The following is a 15,142-nucleotide window of genomic DNA, read 5'->3' as shown; positions in this document are numbered from 1 at the left end:
TAAAGAAAATGAACCTCCTTATAGCTTGATAGCTTTATTTTAGATCATTCTTGCACTTATAGGCAATCACATCTGTTATACGTTGGCACAAAGTCTGAGGACTTCTTTATTATCAGCTTATAACTGCTGTTTACAGTTCTGGGGCGATCGTGGCAATTTGTCTTGTAATCTGAAGGTTGCCGGTTCGAGCCCCGGCTCGGACAGTCTCAGTCGTTGTGTTCTTGGGCAAGACACTTCACACCCGTTCACCCGTGGTGGTCAGAGTGCCCGGTGGCAGCCTCGCCTCTGTCAGTGCGCCCCAGGGCAGCTGTGGCTACAATATAGCTTGCCATCACCAGTGTGTGAATGTGTGTGTGAATGGGTGAATGACTGAATGTAGTGTAAAGCGCTTTGGGGTCCTTAGGGACTAAGTAAAGCGCTATACAAATACAGGCCATTTACCATCCTTTACTGGTCTGAAAGGTCAGTTAAGGCATAAGGAGAATGACAGTCTGAGGAAAAAGGGCCCAAATGCAGGAAAAATGAACTAACACAAAAACATTTGTGTCTGAAAGGAGCTTGAGGTAGTCAACCCATGACACATAAGTTGTTCACAGAACGGTTACAATCATAACACATCTATTTAATACAGGCTTTGGACAATGAGATTGGTTCACACAATATTAGTACCACCTTTTCAAATTTAAAACATTCTAAAACATTATTGGTCAGTTATTTTGTTTGTGTTGAGGAACTGCTGCCAAACAGAAAAAATAACTCAAGTCTTCAAAAACATGTATAAATAAGTATTAGGCAATACTAACTTTACTTTAAGTAAACATAACATAAAACATAAAACATAAAATCTTTCTCTGCATGTGTGATATACTTTCTCTTCTTCCCTTTTTTTCTCCAAGAGGACTTTGACAATTGTATTGTCTTTGGTAGGCAGTTACTTTTTAAACTTTGAATTAGAATTTCTGAAGAGGTTTTAGGATCTGGGATGAATTTCTACCTGGGCATACAAGCTCTCAGGCAAAGCTTTGCTTCTGGCCTCAGTGGATCCGTTGGGTCCAGTGTGAGGTCTCACAAAGCTATAGGTGGATGTTGGAGAAGCATCACTGATTGGACTCTGTTCCACGGGTGGTGTTGTTCGGATAACCTGGAAAATAAATTATAGATAGCTTTTTTGCAAAGTGTATTTCCCATTTTCATTCAGACTTTATTTGTAAATAGTGCCATTAAACTGCATTAACATAAGCAGGAATTTTACTGTGATTAACAAAAGATCACCTGTATCCATGACTGCAAAAGAAAATTACAATGATTTTTTTTATCCAAATACATTTTATTCAAATGTGTTCAACACATACTTTTAAGATATTCTTAATCAACAGTGCAATGACCTGCAAGTGCAGTTCAGAGGCTAAGAATAATTGACAAGAATTAGGGAGAGTCTTCAACTCAGCACTAGACTTAGTGCAGCCAGACCTACACAAGCAATTTGTGGCTGAGGTAATTTGGCTCTAAAGCTAAACTCCACCATTGTGTCTTTTTCTCCCACTGTCTGTCTTCCACATAAAGGAATTACTATATCTTAGAAAATGCACTATTAGCTGGGAAGATAGCTCTGGAGGACTGGAGGCACTGGATGAAGGGGGCAAGCATCAGACTGGCCACAAGAGTTTATCATTCATGCAAAATCTAATGATTAAACTCCAGGCAGGCTAGGTGGTCACTGTTTTGGGGGCATTTTAATTTCACTATCACTCTGGTTCATGAAACATTTAATCAGATGCTGTCTCAGCAGTTCTCCACAGAACCTAGTTAACCAGCTAAAGAGACCACTTTGTCACTCTCTTGTGCGTTCGGAGGTATAAAGTTTGTTTAACGAGATGTTTAATCTATTGAGCCAGATTCCAGCTCAAGCCCATCCTAACAAACTCTATAGGTCATTCTCAATACACTCATGGATTATCCATTGGGTCCACACTGCCAAGTTCACCTGCCACTTGGTGGACCACTCTAGATAAGGACACCCGCAAATATTTTTGCTAGCAATAAAACTGTTTCCTAACCCACCTCAGGTTAGTTACAGCCCTTGCTGACTCACATAACTTTAGACCTTGTCTACTGCTTACTTTGATCACAAGGCAACAGCGTTATCTTCACTGTAGATTTGTATTCTGAAAAAGATCATTTCAAATCAGGCCCAAACTGAAAGACTAAATTAAGGGTTTGAAGCTGTTTTAGACATGGATAGAATATGCACACAACTGTCTAACTTCTGGTGCAGCTGGTCTCTCTTCCTTTCATTCTTTACTTCCATACCAACCTTCTGTTGAAGTAATCGTTGTCTCTGTCCACCTGTGCTGCTGCTTATGGTTCTGGAGACAGATCAAGTTGGCCCTATTAAGAACTGCCAACCAGAGGACCCCAGGAAATAACACTCCCTTGGTCAGAAGGTTTGTTTATTTTCAGAAGATTTTCGTCTGAGAGGTATCACTAAGAACTTTCACCCAGGTATACTGGACCCTTCGGAACGAAGAAAATCATCAATGCAAAAGCTTTTCTTTTAAAACTACCTGCTGCCAAAATTTATACTACATTTCATGTTCTTCCACTGAAAAACTGTCTACAGCTGCCTGGAGGCGACCCTCGAAGGGAAGATGTTGTAATGGTACTGCTGGGTTGGATTTGTGGCCTGTGGGGGTTTGTTTTGTTTTTTGTTTTTTTTGGCTGTCCTCCCTGTTTAACTTTTAAGTTTCAGATGAAATTGTTAGTTTGGCTTTGTGCTGGTGATGTTTTTCCATGCTTCCGACACCTGAATAGAACAATCAAGTGTGGGTTATTCTAAGGCTGGAGGGTGCCACAGCCTTTTTTTTGGCTGTTTGTTTCAGTTAATAGTTAATAGCCTATCTGTCCTTCCTCTAGTTTTCCAGTTAGTAACCAAACTATGACATTTGCTTGTGTCACTTGTTCTTATAACTGGATATTTGTCAATGCAATTGGCACTCTATTCTCGATGAGAAGCCTGGGTTCGGGAGAGCCCAAGTGTCCTGGAGGGACGTTTCCTGCTAGATACACGATGGACAGGTGGCAGAAGTGGCACGTCGTGTGCCTGGCGGGACTGTCTATTGAGGACATTGAAGACATCTACCTGTTCGGAACCATGATAACGGGGTTCTTGCTGATCGGAGCTGGCTTGGCCCTGGCTTATCGGAAATTGAAGAAAGCGGTGAATGCCTTTCAAAACCCCACAAGGCTGGACGCTATGATCGAAAATGTGGGAAGAGCTGTGAGTACTCAGACTGTTCTTACTGAATGCAATATGGGAAAGATCTTGGAGGAGCTCACGGTTCTAAAACGGATGATACAACAGGAGACCAGTGATGGACATTAAGAACAACTGTAAAATTGATACAGTTTGTTCATCCCAAAACAACATTTACAACACCCCCACCCCGACAGCGCCAGCTGGACAATGCTTGAAGGTTGATGCCCAGGAGAACAACAACAATTCTTCCCAGAGATACAATAACAAGAACGAACTGACTCTCTTGCCCTATTCCTCAAGGCCACCTGCGTAGGCTGCGGACTGTTGATTTTTGCCTAATAGTCGAAAGGACACTCTCTCAGGCTGAACACAGGATACACATCCCCACACAGACGCACACACGTACACTGATACTGATACACCCTCACCCAGCGCCTCCCATGCTTTCCTCCCATCTGATGTGGACAGTGGCTCAGCCGGAGGCGCAATCGCGAGATTGCAGCGTCCCAGATGCAACTGTTCACACTGGAATATTTTCCCATATACCTTGTCTGTGATTTATTGTGTTATGGTGTCATGATATCTGTGTTTTCTTTGTGTGTTATGGGGTTTTTGTTTTTTTTCCTCATACTGACTCCCTTTTGGGGACCAGTATGAGCGGAATTTCTTTTTTTCAATAAAAGATTATAAGCACAAGCAAAAAAATTCAGTAATCTGATAACACATTAACTATATAAAGAAAGGCATTTTAGTTTAAATGGTTTACTTTCCAGACTGAACCCTCTGGTTAAATGAAGCATGGAACATCTAAAGATTCAGCAGAGCGATTGAGTTCAAAGCACCTGAGCAAAAACACGTAGTGTGACCAGTAACACAAATATGTGTCAGTTAGAACCTGCTTGCTTTTACCTAAGTCAAATCTCATTTACCACACTTACCTCAGGAACTGCATACACTGTGTTTTCAATGGTTTCTCTGGTATCTGGTGGTCAGACATAAATAAATAAATATGTAGTGATTTGCTTTAACTTATATTTTTCTTTTTTAGGCTTTAACTGCCAATTTCTATTATTCTGCATTCCTAAGTCATTTCAGCTGATGTTACATTAAATCCAAATTTTATCAGAATAATTGAATTCTCACACATAAACTAGACCTGGCATGGCACTCCAACCTGATATCACGGCAGAGCATGTAATAGACACACCAGCCCACTGCGTCCATTTCAAGCTTCACCTTTCCAAAGTGTAAAAAAGACACACATGCAGAAATTTCATTACTGTATGCGAACGCTGCAGTACCAGCAGGAAGAGATAAATATTTAAAGCAACGAAGTCAGTAGTGAAGAAAAACGTACAGGGAGTGCAGAATTATTAGGCAAATGAGTATTTTGTCCACATCATCCTCTTCATGCATGTTGTCTTACTCCAAGCTGTATAGGCTCGAAAGCCTACTACCAGTTAAGCATATTAGGTGATGTGCATCTCTGTAATGAGAAGGGGTGTGGTCTAATGACATCAACACCCTATATCAGGTGTGCATAATTATTAGGCAACTTCCTTTCCTTTGGCAAAATGGGTCAAAAGAAGGACTTGACAGGCTCAGAAAAGTCAAAAATAGTGAGATATCTTGCAGAGGGATGCAGCAGTCTTAAAATTGCAAAGCTTCTGAAGCGTGATCATCGAACAATCAAGCGTTTCATTCAAAATAGTCAACAGGGTCGCAAGAAGCGTGTGGAAAAACCAAGGCGCAAAATAACTGCCCATGAACTGAGAAAAGTCAAGCGTGCAGCTGCCAAGATGCCACTTGCCACCAGTTTGGCCATATTTCAGAGCTGCAACATCACTGGAGTGCCCAAAAGCACAGGGTGTGCAATACTCAGAGACATGGCCAAGGTAAGAAAGGCTGAAAGACGACCACCACTGAACAAGACACACAAGCTGAAACGTCAAGACTGGGCCAAGAAATATCTCAAGACTGATTTTTCTAAGGTTTTATGGACTGATGAAATGAGAGTGAGTCTTGATGGGCCAGATGGATGGGCCCGTGGCTGGATTGGTAAAGGGCAGAGAGCTCCAGTCCGACTCAGACGCCAGCAAGGTGGAGGTGGAGTACTGGTTTGGGCTGGTATCATCAAAGATGAGCTTGTGGGGCCTTTTCGGGTTGAGGATGGAGTCAAGCTCAACTCCCAGTCCTACTGCCAGTTTCTGGAAGACACCTTCTTCAAGCAGTGGTACAGGAAGAAGTCTGCATCCTTCAAGAAAAACATGATTTCATGCAGGACAATGCTCCATCACACGCGTCCAAGTACTCCACAGCGTGGCTGGCAAGAAAGGGTATAAAAGAAGAAAAACTAATGACATGGCCTCCTTGTTCACCTGATCTGAACCCCATTGAGAACCTGTGGTCCATCATCAAATGTGAGATTTACAAGGAGGGAAAACAGTACACCTCTCTGAACAGTGTCTGGGAGGCTGTGGTTGCTGCTGCACGCAATGTTGATGGTGAACAGATCAAAACACTGACAGAATCCATGGATGGCAGGCTTTTGAGTGTCCTTGCAAAGAAAGGTGGCTATATTGGTCGCTGATTTGTTTTTGTTTTGTTTTTGAATGTCAGAAATGTATATTTGTGAATGTGGAGATGTTATATTGGTTTCACTGGTAAAAATAAATAATTGAAATGGGTATATATTTGGTTTTTGTTAAGTTGCCTAATAATTATGCACAGTAATAGTCACCTGCACACACAGATATCCCCCTAAAATAGCTAAAACTAAAAACAAACTAAAAACTACTTCCAAAAACATTCAGCTTTGATATTAATGAGTTTTTTGGGGTTCATTGAGAACATGGTTGTTGTTCAATAATAAAATTATTCCTCAAAAATACAACTTGCCTAATAATTCTGCACTCCCTGTATGATGAAGTACATTCCAGGGTTCTTAATATATGTATACACGTGTAAATGTATTAATAATGTCCATTTAAATGCTTTCCCATAATTATTTTCATGTTGGCTTGAAATAAAATATCTCCCTCTGCTGTTGCTGCAACTTCTACATGCATGTAGAGTTCACATTTCAGCAAGGCAAAGCGTGGAATGGACACAGTGGTCACTCATAGTCGGGATCAGTAAAGTACTTTGGCAAAAAGCAATGTATTTTGCAACAACAAATATTTTGATGATTTTTTATTTATTTACTTTTGCAATATCTTGATAAATACTTGCTTGGACTTACTTTTTTGTTTCGTTCGATGATGAATATAACCTACAACGAGGATTATGATGATGGCAACAACAACACACACAGTCACGATGGTGTTGTTGGCATCTATGTGGCCTGTAAAGGAAAAACAAAACTGATTACAAAGGCACTGTACAATTCTAAGTTGTTATTATTAATACAAAAAATAATAATATTAGATCTTTACAGCAGCTTTTTTTTTTTGCTAGAGTAGAAAACTTAATCTTCAAATATTTTTATTTTTAGAATTTTCATTCATTATTTCTATGCCATCTAATCTTACCTGACTTCGTGTCACATTGAGATTTTAGCACCTTTGTGCTCTTTTTCCAGCTTACTTCATTGCTATGATTACAAAAGACGGTGTCTTGCTGCAGATAAACAATCAGAGAGGAACACATGTCTGTGGTGCTGAGATTTTCTTCCAACAGAGAGCAGTTGTGAGCATCACATCTAAAAGTCCGGCTGATGTTCAGGTCCACTATAGTGCAGGTTACAGTCAGGTTACAGGAGTCTGAGCTGCTGGAGGTCAATGTCAGATTAACTGGAGACACTGGATCTGGGAATTAAAAGCAGGTGTGAATAGAATTAACACAGATATATGCTGTGACAGGATTTAGCAATGAAAATTAAAAAATAAACCTACCTTGGACTATGACCTTGTATTCAGCTGGCCTTTGCTCTTTTCCCCCAGTCACTACTGCAGTATAATCTCCACTGTCATTGTGTTGTACATTTTTCAATACCAAAGAGTAATTATGTCCAAAAACATCAGCTCTTCCTTCATAGCCATCAAATAATACTATTTCTTTATTATAACTAATTTTACCAACATAATTAGTGGTATTAAACCTCCAGAAAAAGTCAGTCTTTTTGTCAAGTACAACAGGTTTCTCTACATCCAAGTGTAAGTCCTTTCCATGCAGTACAAACACATGTTGGAGCCCTAAAGGAAAAGAAAACCAAAAGATATCAGAATCATGAACATTCAGCTCCAATTCTGTTAAACCAAACACAACAGTAATACAAAAAAGACCTGACACAAATATTGTTGAAGTGTTGTGGATGTTTATTTTGTAGTACTTTTTTTCACCAGAGCTTTTCTGCTGCTCTGCACACTTCACAAAGCACTTTGGTCAGGTCCTGGTAACCTACCTACTCACACAGGGGGGAGACATGATTGGACGATGGAGACCAGCTGTGTTGGTCAACCTCTACTGACATCACCCACTGCTCCACCCTATCATTTGATTATTTTCATTATTGTCTAGTCACATGGGCATAGAAAAAAATTGCTTGTGTGAATGGGTAAATGAGGCAAGTTGTGTAAAGCACTTAGAGTGCTCAGAGTAGAAAAGTGCTGTATAAGAACCAGTCCATTTACATCTAACATCTGCTTGCTGTCTGTGGCACCCACCAAACATTATAGGTTTCACACGTCAGATAATCAGTATCAGAATCAGAATACTTTAATCAGCCCTGAGGAAATTATGTTTGTGGAAAACCTGAACTTTTATGAGATACAGCTTCAATCTCACTTCAGATAGTGCACCTCTCATTTCTCGAGATCTTAAACCAATCAAAACATGACCAAGGTTGAGACCAGTAAGCAGAGTCTCACACATCTCTCTGCAGCTTATCTCCTACTGTTATACGATTTTAAGTGTATAACAGTAGAAGGTCAGCTTAATAACAGTAGGAGGTAGGCAGGTAGGCAAATAATAAAAAAGTTACCCTTAAAAGTTACCCTTAAAATTCAAAAAAATATTGTTTTAATTGTTTCAACTGCACCAAAAAGCAAAACAGTTACATATGGGCTAATAAATATTCTCGCTCTTTAATGTCCTCTTAGTAAATAACAGCTGCAAAGGAGTTCCAGCAATCTTTCACTCTATATATCAACCAAAGACCAGGACATAGTTGGGATTACTTTAAAAGTTGCACTCTTGGCCTCCCATGCACTAAAACAAAACTTGTTATATTTTGTCCACCTGGCCTTTTAACTTCCTGACTTTTTCTCTGATTTAGTGCTCAGTGAGATAAAATTATTATTGTGGGGTTTTTTGTTTGTTTGTTTTTTCATTTTTTCATTTCATTGATGTTGTAAGTGTTGTAACCAAATTTAAGGAAGTTATTCCACCTTTATTTCCTTCAGTGTTGAATGCCAGTAAATTCCAAAGCATCTGCCCAAACTTTACCTCCAGGTTAATTATCATCTTACTAGTGCTGTAGCCTCACTGTATACAACACAGGATACCGTGGCTCCTATGAAGATTAAATCAACATCCTAGGGAGGATTCAATCCTCAGCAGGGCTCTAGAGTGCGACGCGACCTAAATTCTCAATGGTGCAACCAGGGGCGATTCTAGGATCAGAGCTTTGGGGGTGCTGAGCACCCAGAGAGCTGCCCAGCCAGCCAAGATACACTTTACTTGTCACAATGAGACTAGGGGTGGGTTTTGATAATCGATTTATCGATTAAAATCGATTCTGGCTTGGATAACATGATATCGATTCATTAAAATCCTGAATCGATTTTGCCCGAAACGCCAGAATCTCAGGTTAAACCTCAAAAAATTTCAACCACCACCAAACAGCTAAAACAGTAAATGAGAGCAGGTACACAGATTCTGCACAAAGACACAAACACAAAGCGCGGACCCGCCGACGGATCAGAATCAGTGAGATGTCGCCTTTCTCACCCGACGGCACGGACACGGTCGGGGCTGAAAGCCGACAGCTCGCTGATTCCTGATGTTTCGGCGGGTCCGCGCTTTGTGTTTACGCCCTTTTTGCGCTGATTCTAAAGCTGTTAGTTTTATCTCTCTCCAAACAATATTGACCGAACCAGCAGCAAAAGGAGATCCAAACTACGCTTCACAAAAACATCATCATGAATTCCCTCTTACTTTTGCTGTTTTGCTTCCACCACACTTCATGCACAGCTCTCTCTCTCTCTCTCTCTCTCTCTCTCTCTTTCTTAGTGTACTTCAAGAACAGTTTCCCGTCTAAAAATCTGTTTTCTGCATTATTCGCTTGCTTGTTACGCACAAGTCTATCGTTGTTTACAGCGCTGTCGGCCGCTGTTTTTTTCCTTTTATTTACTTCCGAAACCAAAGCCTCATTTCTGCTGTTCAATAGGCTTCTGAACAAATGTAAACTTTTTAAAACTATGCAAAATGCAAAACGCTTAGCCGTGTCTCTAATAAAACCACTGTAACTTCAGAGGTAATGTTCATATGTTGATTAATGATTTTCTTTCGTTTTTGATGTACTGCAGAATATTTTTATAAAATCCCAGGCCAGGAAAATCACCTTCATGTTTTTCTGTGTTTTATCTTCAGCTACTTTGACACAAAGGCATCTGCTGTGATGCTTACACCTTTGATAAAGTCTTGCGAGTGTCAGCTTCCTTTTTATAGATACAAAAATATGTAAATGTACTGATCTGAATTATAATATTCCTGACTGAGGCAAAATTTCCCAGATTTAAATCGAATTGAATCGGGCTTGTTCCTGCTTTGTTTTTTTTTCCCCTGGAAATTTATGTGAATTTGTACACTGTAATATCGCTGTATTACGTTATGGCTAAGTAGGAGGCTGACTGTTACTAAGTGCATCAGTGTACATAGGTCATCTCTTGTGTTGGAGTGCCCTCTTGTGGCGCCTTTTGGGTAGTGCCTTAGTAAACGTGAACACTGCAAAGAAGTGGTATCAGACTGGTTTGTAGTGGAGGAATTTGTTGCCAGTTTCTTTCATCTTTAATCCTTATTCATGTTGTAATGTAGAAGTACCACAATATGGCAGAAACACTATGTTTTGGCACAAATACTTTGATTTGGTATACTTTAGCTTCTTCACCCCTTTTCAGCACAAATTCCAGCTTTTTTGGCTGTTTTCAGAAAAAAAAAACTTTTCAGCAGAAACTCTGCTGATTCACCTCTTTTCAGCGCAACTTTCTGCTTCTTTGCCTCTTTTCTGCAGAAATTCTGCTGATTCACCTCTTTTCAGCGCAACTTTCTGCTTCTTTGCCTCTTTTCTGCAGAAATTCTGCTGATTCACCTCTTTTCTGCAAAATTTTCAGCCTTTTCACCTGTTATCAGCACAATTCACAGCAGCTTCTGCTCATTTCAGCAGAATTGTCCGTCTCTCCACCTTTTCTTTGTAAGAATGACTTTGGCTCAGGGAAATGAATAGCCGCCTTAAGACCAGGAGGGCCAGGTTCGAATCCTGCTCAGGGTGGCATTTGTTTTTTTTTTTCACCACCATACAACTTTTTGCAACTTTTCATCGTTTTCAGCTTTTCACCAGACAGCTTCAGCGTTAAGGCATCCACACAGCATTTTTGCAGGAAATGCAAATTTTTCTAGTTAATTTTAATCTCCCCAATCAATTATAATGTTATGTTGGAATGTTGTTAAAGAAGGTCAAAAATGTTTCAACCCAGTTTGTTTAGCAGATTCTGTATAGCAGCTTTAATATTAATATATACTCACACAACTTCCAGATTGTGAGTAAAATTCTTTTTTTTTTTCTTTGTCAGTTTAACAGTTTCTGTTTTGCCTGTCACTGTTCCCTGTCTGTTTCCTACCTGGTTCTTCCTGACCTTGTACTTTCTCCTAACGTTCCCCTCTTTCCTCTCTCCCTCTTCGGACTGACAATCATACACAAATAGATTGTATTCAATTAGATGAAAAATTACATTAATATGAAAAAATACTCTTAAGATCACTAACAAAAAGTCCTTTCTTAGTGTACTTTCAACCAAAAGGCAAATAACCAAACTACATGAACATCTAATAAAAGATATAAATACTGAAACACTGATCCAACATTATTCTTGATTGACGGATCATTTGATTTTACACTTTTACCTGAATGTGGCTCCTTTTTTGAAAAAACTTCCTTATATCCATTATGAACCTGGCTGTCTCTCTCTACACAAACACACACACACACACACACACACACACACACACACACACACACACACAACAGGAGTTATAAGGTTAATGGGCATCCAGTCAGTTAGCTAGTAAGTATCCATTTAAAACAGGACAGTGGTAACAACAGTAGGCTGCGGACAATTTTAAGTTTTAGATTTTAAATAGGTTATATAAATTTCAATGGGAGCAACAGGACGGTCATGTGTCGCTGATTTTACTACAGAGCAGGACGGATTGTAGGGTAGCAAACATCATCGGAAAACACGTTTTCAACACTGCAGGTTATCTGGGTGTAATGTTTTTCAGCTAAAAAGAAACATGGTCTGACTCCTACCTAACTATATAAAGAGTAACTGAAGGTTAAATGCAGCTAATATGTCCTGTTTTAAGCCAGGCACTTTCACCTGCGCTCCACTGCGTCTCAGCCACCATCGCTCTGGCAGAAAGGGCACTAGAGCCAGCGCAGGGGAGAGGCGAGCTGGAACAAACCATTTTGGGAGGGGGGGGTATCTATACTTTTTGTAGATCATTGGTTAAATGATCACCAAGCAATATTTGTTTGCGCAGACTTGCCATAACTGTGGGGGACTAGTCCAACCGGAATAGTATGGTGGGGGAGTTTTGTTCTTCCGGTTCGCGGGCTTGGTGTGTGTTTTACCGTGTGCTGGAGTACACATTAAAAGTTTTATAGCGGACTAACGTCGGGAGTGATTATTGGCTCGTCGCATCACACGAGAGTGCTACACTTTTGTTGTTGAAATGTTACGTTTCAACCAAGTACTGTATGCTTTTTATATTTTTAGTAGTGTGTCACACAAACAGCAAATATTGTGAAAAAAAAGTAAGAAATCTTTGGGGGTGCTTTGATTCATTTCAGCACCCCCAAAAATGGGCTAAAATCGCCCCTGGGTGCAACCAAAAAAAATCTGACGTCGCATCGGTGCTACCAGCCATTCGAGTAAAAAACCAAAGTCTTTGTAACTCTGAAAGTCTCCGTGTGGTCAACAACAGATACACATCATGCCCATATCATGGTCAAACCAATCAGAGATAGTCAAAGGCGGGACCTCTCTGATTGGCCGTGGTCCAGATATTCCTTTAGGCCTATGTGTGTGTACTTTTGAAAGTGCTGGCGGATAGAGTAGCCTAGGCCCGATAGAAGTAGATGTAGCTGTGACTAATGAGAAAAGATGAAAAGAACGATTGATAACTTTTTCGTAAAGGCCTGATCCATCCGAAAGTCATAGCCAGGTTTCTCAGACAGAGCCATCAATCTCTCATGTTTAACACACCACGAATTTGTGATTGCATGGGAACCGGTCAGTTTTCTATTGCTGATTTGCGGGAAGTAAGGGCGCCCCCAAATATCGACATCGACATTGGATCAATACTAGTCTGTTGAGATCGATTCTTTACTTTAAGTTCCGCTCTTGTTTCCAATACTGTGGTTTTGGCAAAGACGAAAAAGCCAGCTCACCGGACTCGCCGCTCCTGTGTCAGCGCAGAGCAGGCACACCTTGCTTCCCCTCCCACCTCTTGTGTTTAGATGTTGCACGGTCACGTGATGTGACTTAGATTGTTAAGATGTCTTTTTTAAATTCTATCACACACAAGTTTCACACACAACCTGTCGTAAGGGGAGGGGGACAGGGTGTTTCCAAATAAAACTCATTTCATTCATAATGTTGTCAATCCAAGCCTACTATGTATTAATTTTTTTTGTTCTGGGTTGTGTGAAATCCCAGAAAAATAAACCCCTATACAAACCGAATCTGTTCACTAAGGAGTAGGTCTTATAGGTTATGTTGTAGTGATTCTCGGGTCGGGGGATGGCCGTTGACGCTGGAGTGCAAAATTACTGATGGCAGATGGAAAAGAAAAGGTCAAAGCCATCAGGTCCTCAGTTTTGAAAAAAAGAGAAAAGTGGAGGAGAAAGGAGCACAAGATGCAGGTAAGCAGATGTGTTATTGGATAATGGCAGGTATTATGTATGACATGTATCATGAAACAAGATAACATTCAACATTAGTAGGGATTGGGAAAACTTCTGTTTAATTTTGTGACAGGTGCTAATACATTTTGAATTAAAACGCTGAAAAAGCACAGTGTACCCAGAAAACACACTGTATGCCCAAGTGTCCCCTCTCCCCACTGCCTTTCAGTGGCAGGCAGCAGTAAACAGGTCGTCAGAGGAGGCCGAGGGGATGATTAAGTTTAACATTGCCTTTGATTTTGCCAAAGAAGATGTTCCGTTCACTAAGTTCAAGTCTGAAATAATTCTTCAAAAGAAAAAACCCCCACATACATTTATAGGTGTTGTCACATACACATTGAAGGAGTTGGCCATCTGAGGGGCATCTGACAGCAAAGGAGACTGCAATAGTCCATAAGATATCAAGCTGTTCAGATAGTAAAATGTTAAGTTTTAAGCCTTTGAGACACTTTGAGGTCCTTTAAAATTAGATTTACTTTTTATTTAATATATCTTGAGATGTTTTAAGTTTAAATTACAGCTCGGTGAAACACTTGAAGCACAAGCACTTTTTCAGTAACTTATCTTTCTTGTAGAACTGTGCTCCAAATAAAGAACTTTGTGTTGACAAGATTGTTTGTTAATCATTTATAAATCAATATTGTCTGTATGGACAGCAATTTTCAAATAAAAGTGGACTGTGGTGTTAAGCAAAACTGTGGTGTTAAGCAATGCGATTAAAATATTTGGGTCCATTGAAGAAAAAAAGTTAGCGCACTAATGCAACCGAGGCAAAATGTTAGTCTAGAGTCCTGCTCAATGCAATTTACAAAGGAGCACCTGGAAATCAGACCTCAGAAATAATAAAGTACAAATACTTTGTTACATTGTTAGTTTGTACTTTGTAGAGAAATAAAGTACAAATACTTTGTTACTGTGTTAAGTAGACTTCTTAGGTATATTTACTTTATTTGAGTATTTACTTTCATGATAGCTTTACTTTTGCTCTATATATTTTAAGAGAAATATTTTACATTTTAAAAACAGGCTCTTACTTTTTTACTTTAGGTTTAATGCATCTGATGGAGGTTTTTATTTACCAGCATACACACCTTTAAAAATGAAACTGATTTGAGCATAAATGAAGGGCAAATAAATTACAGGAGATCAACAAGTTTAAATATTAGTATAAAAGCTAGCTATTTACCTTTTATTTCAGATGAATACATCCACAAAATTGCTCCCCAAAGTAAAATGCAACGCATCTTGATGTGTGCATTCAAAATTCTGGTAAAGCTTTCAAAGTTCTTGTAAAGCTTGACTCAGGAAGTGTGAACTTCCTGTTTTGTCATACTTTCTTTTCAGGTGTTTTCTCTGACTCGTCCCATTTACCCTCCATTTACAAAAAAGACAGTTTTAAAGTTCCATAATTGATATAAATATACTCTAAATTTACAGCCAGAGCTTTGCTGAGAAATTGAGTGTTTCTGTCAACAGAAATTACAAAACTGAAAACACAAAAATTAACAACAGCTTAATGCAGTAACTGAAACTGAAAACTTTATCATTAAACATCATCACATCTAAAAGTACCAGAATATTCAAATGTACAAATTTGCTCTATATTATTGTAAATTGACTGCTGAGGTTATGTGCATGCTTTAGTGTGTGTGTGTTATTTATGGGTTTGAGAGGCACTGATGTGTGAGTTTAAGTCGGAG

At 39.6% G+C, this 15,142-nt stretch overlaps 1 protein-coding gene across 3 annotated transcripts; it reads right to left on the bottom strand.

Moving 5' to 3' along the window:
- On the bottom strand, window positions 1-14,737 carry LOC102077505 (SLAM family member 5). 3 transcript variants are annotated; one of them, XM_025900655.1, is made up of 7 exons: window positions 14,629-14,737; window positions 7,150-7,449; window positions 6,787-7,062; window positions 6,498-6,599; window positions 4,195-4,238; window positions 2,121-2,165; window positions 1,004-1,141 (listed from the first exon to the last, which is right to left on the bottom strand). In XM_025900655.1, the coding sequence occupies exons 1-6, from the start codon at window positions 14,684-14,686 to the stop codon at window positions 2,148-2,150; spliced, it is 798 nt and encodes a 265-aa protein (XP_025756440.1). In that variant the 5' UTR covers window positions 14,687-14,737; the 3' UTR covers window positions 1,004-1,141; window positions 2,121-2,147. The 3 variants fall into 3 exon arrangements, with proteins under 3 accessions (XP_013128144.1, XP_025756441.1, XP_025756440.1); XM_013272690.3 differs by lacking the exon at window positions 2,121-2,165 and having other exon boundaries at window positions 1-1,141; XM_025900656.1 differs by lacking the exons at window positions 2,121-2,165; window positions 4,195-4,238 and having other exon boundaries at window positions 964-1,141.
- Window positions 14,738-15,142: the final 405 nt, after the last annotated feature.

The sequence above is a fragment of the Oreochromis niloticus genome, linkage group LG18 (genome assembly GCF_001858045.2).
Source record: "Oreochromis niloticus isolate F11D_XX linkage group LG18, O_niloticus_UMD_NMBU, whole genome shotgun sequence".
NCBI classification, from domain to species: domain Eukaryota; kingdom Metazoa; phylum Chordata; class Actinopteri; order Cichliformes; family Cichlidae; genus Oreochromis; species Oreochromis niloticus.
The sequence above is the reverse complement of the archived record's forward strand: the minus strand, read 5'-3'. Positions and strand labels throughout refer to the sequence as shown.